We start from the raw sequence: 1,068 nt of genomic DNA, 5'->3' as shown, positions 1-1,068 counted from the left end.
CAGACATTAGAGCCACTCACTCGTCGCGCGCCTTCTTGGTCTTCTCCTGGTACTCTTGGAACTCTCGCCGGAACCTCTCCTCCTCCTCCGCATTGGCCTGCATGACTGCCATCTCCTCGGGAGACCTCAGGGAAGTCACCAGGAACTTCAGGACCTGGGGAGAAGTCCTTCATTCTCAGAGGTGGGCACGGAGCGGATGGAGTTCCAAGAACATCCCGAATATTACAAAGTTTGAGAAATACAATCTATAGTGATCGTCTGCCATGTTTTTGGTTTACTCCACATGTTATTAGTTACAGAGAGGGAAGGAATTCTGGTCTATCCAAGATCCTTCCAATCCTTGTTTCTCTTGCTTATTTGATGATAATTTACTTCCCTTGATTTCTAATACCTTTTGAACAAAACCTTTAAATACACAATTAGTAAGAACAGTTATAACAGGAAAGATTATGATAAGCAGTGCCCATATTCAAGAAACATGATCACAGTGAAAATGATGTTGATAAAGACAGATAGCAACAATCACCCACAATGAAGTGAAGTGCAAAATCTTACATCATGATCGTCAGCCAATCCACCAGTGGCGGCTGTAATTCCAAAGTATCCGCTTGGAGGAATATAGACGTTCTCAGCTCGCATGCAGATCTCGTAGTCCTTTTCGTTATTCGTCATTCCATTGTGGATCAACAACTGTGTAAAGATGAACAAAATTATTATTAATTAATTGTCTAGCTCAAAGTCTAGCTTCTACTTAAAATCATGAATCCAAGACCATAAATGCAACTTCCACACTGAAAATGAAAAAAAATCATACATATAAAATGAAGTGAAAATAATGCAACATAAGTTAGAATTGTAATTAACATACAGTTCTAACTGTACATTGCAATCTTGTTTTTCTTCTCCCTTTAAAAAATATGGTGTATTTTATACCCCTAATATCACCTAGGCCTACTCAACATAGCAAGGCTTTTCCCCCTACATAATAGTAGTAGTAAGTATATATCTAAATGAACTAAGAAATTACCTAAATAATCAACAAATATCCATATATCCATATGATAATTA

At 37.9% G+C, this 1,068-nt stretch overlaps 1 protein-coding gene across 1 annotated transcript in view; it reads right to left on the bottom strand.

The window, feature by feature from the left end:
• LOC119591912 (protein ERGIC-53-like) overlaps positions 1 to 1,068 on the bottom strand; it is a gene marked incomplete in the record, with an annotated part of 12,371 nt that overhangs the window by 6,068 nt on the left and 5,235 nt on the right. The window contains 2 exon segments of the mRNA XM_037940666.1: positions 21 to 154; positions 556 to 690. Of these exon segments, the coding sequence (XP_037796594.1) occupies positions 21 to 154; positions 556 to 690 (269 nt within the window).

Source organism: Penaeus monodon, chromosome 29 (assembly GCF_015228065.2).
Source record: "Penaeus monodon isolate SGIC_2016 chromosome 29, NSTDA_Pmon_1, whole genome shotgun sequence".
NCBI lineage: Eukaryota > Metazoa > Arthropoda > Malacostraca > Decapoda > Penaeidae > Penaeus > Penaeus monodon.
Note: the sequence above shows the minus strand (reverse complement) of the source record. Positions and strands in the feature narration are given on the sequence as shown.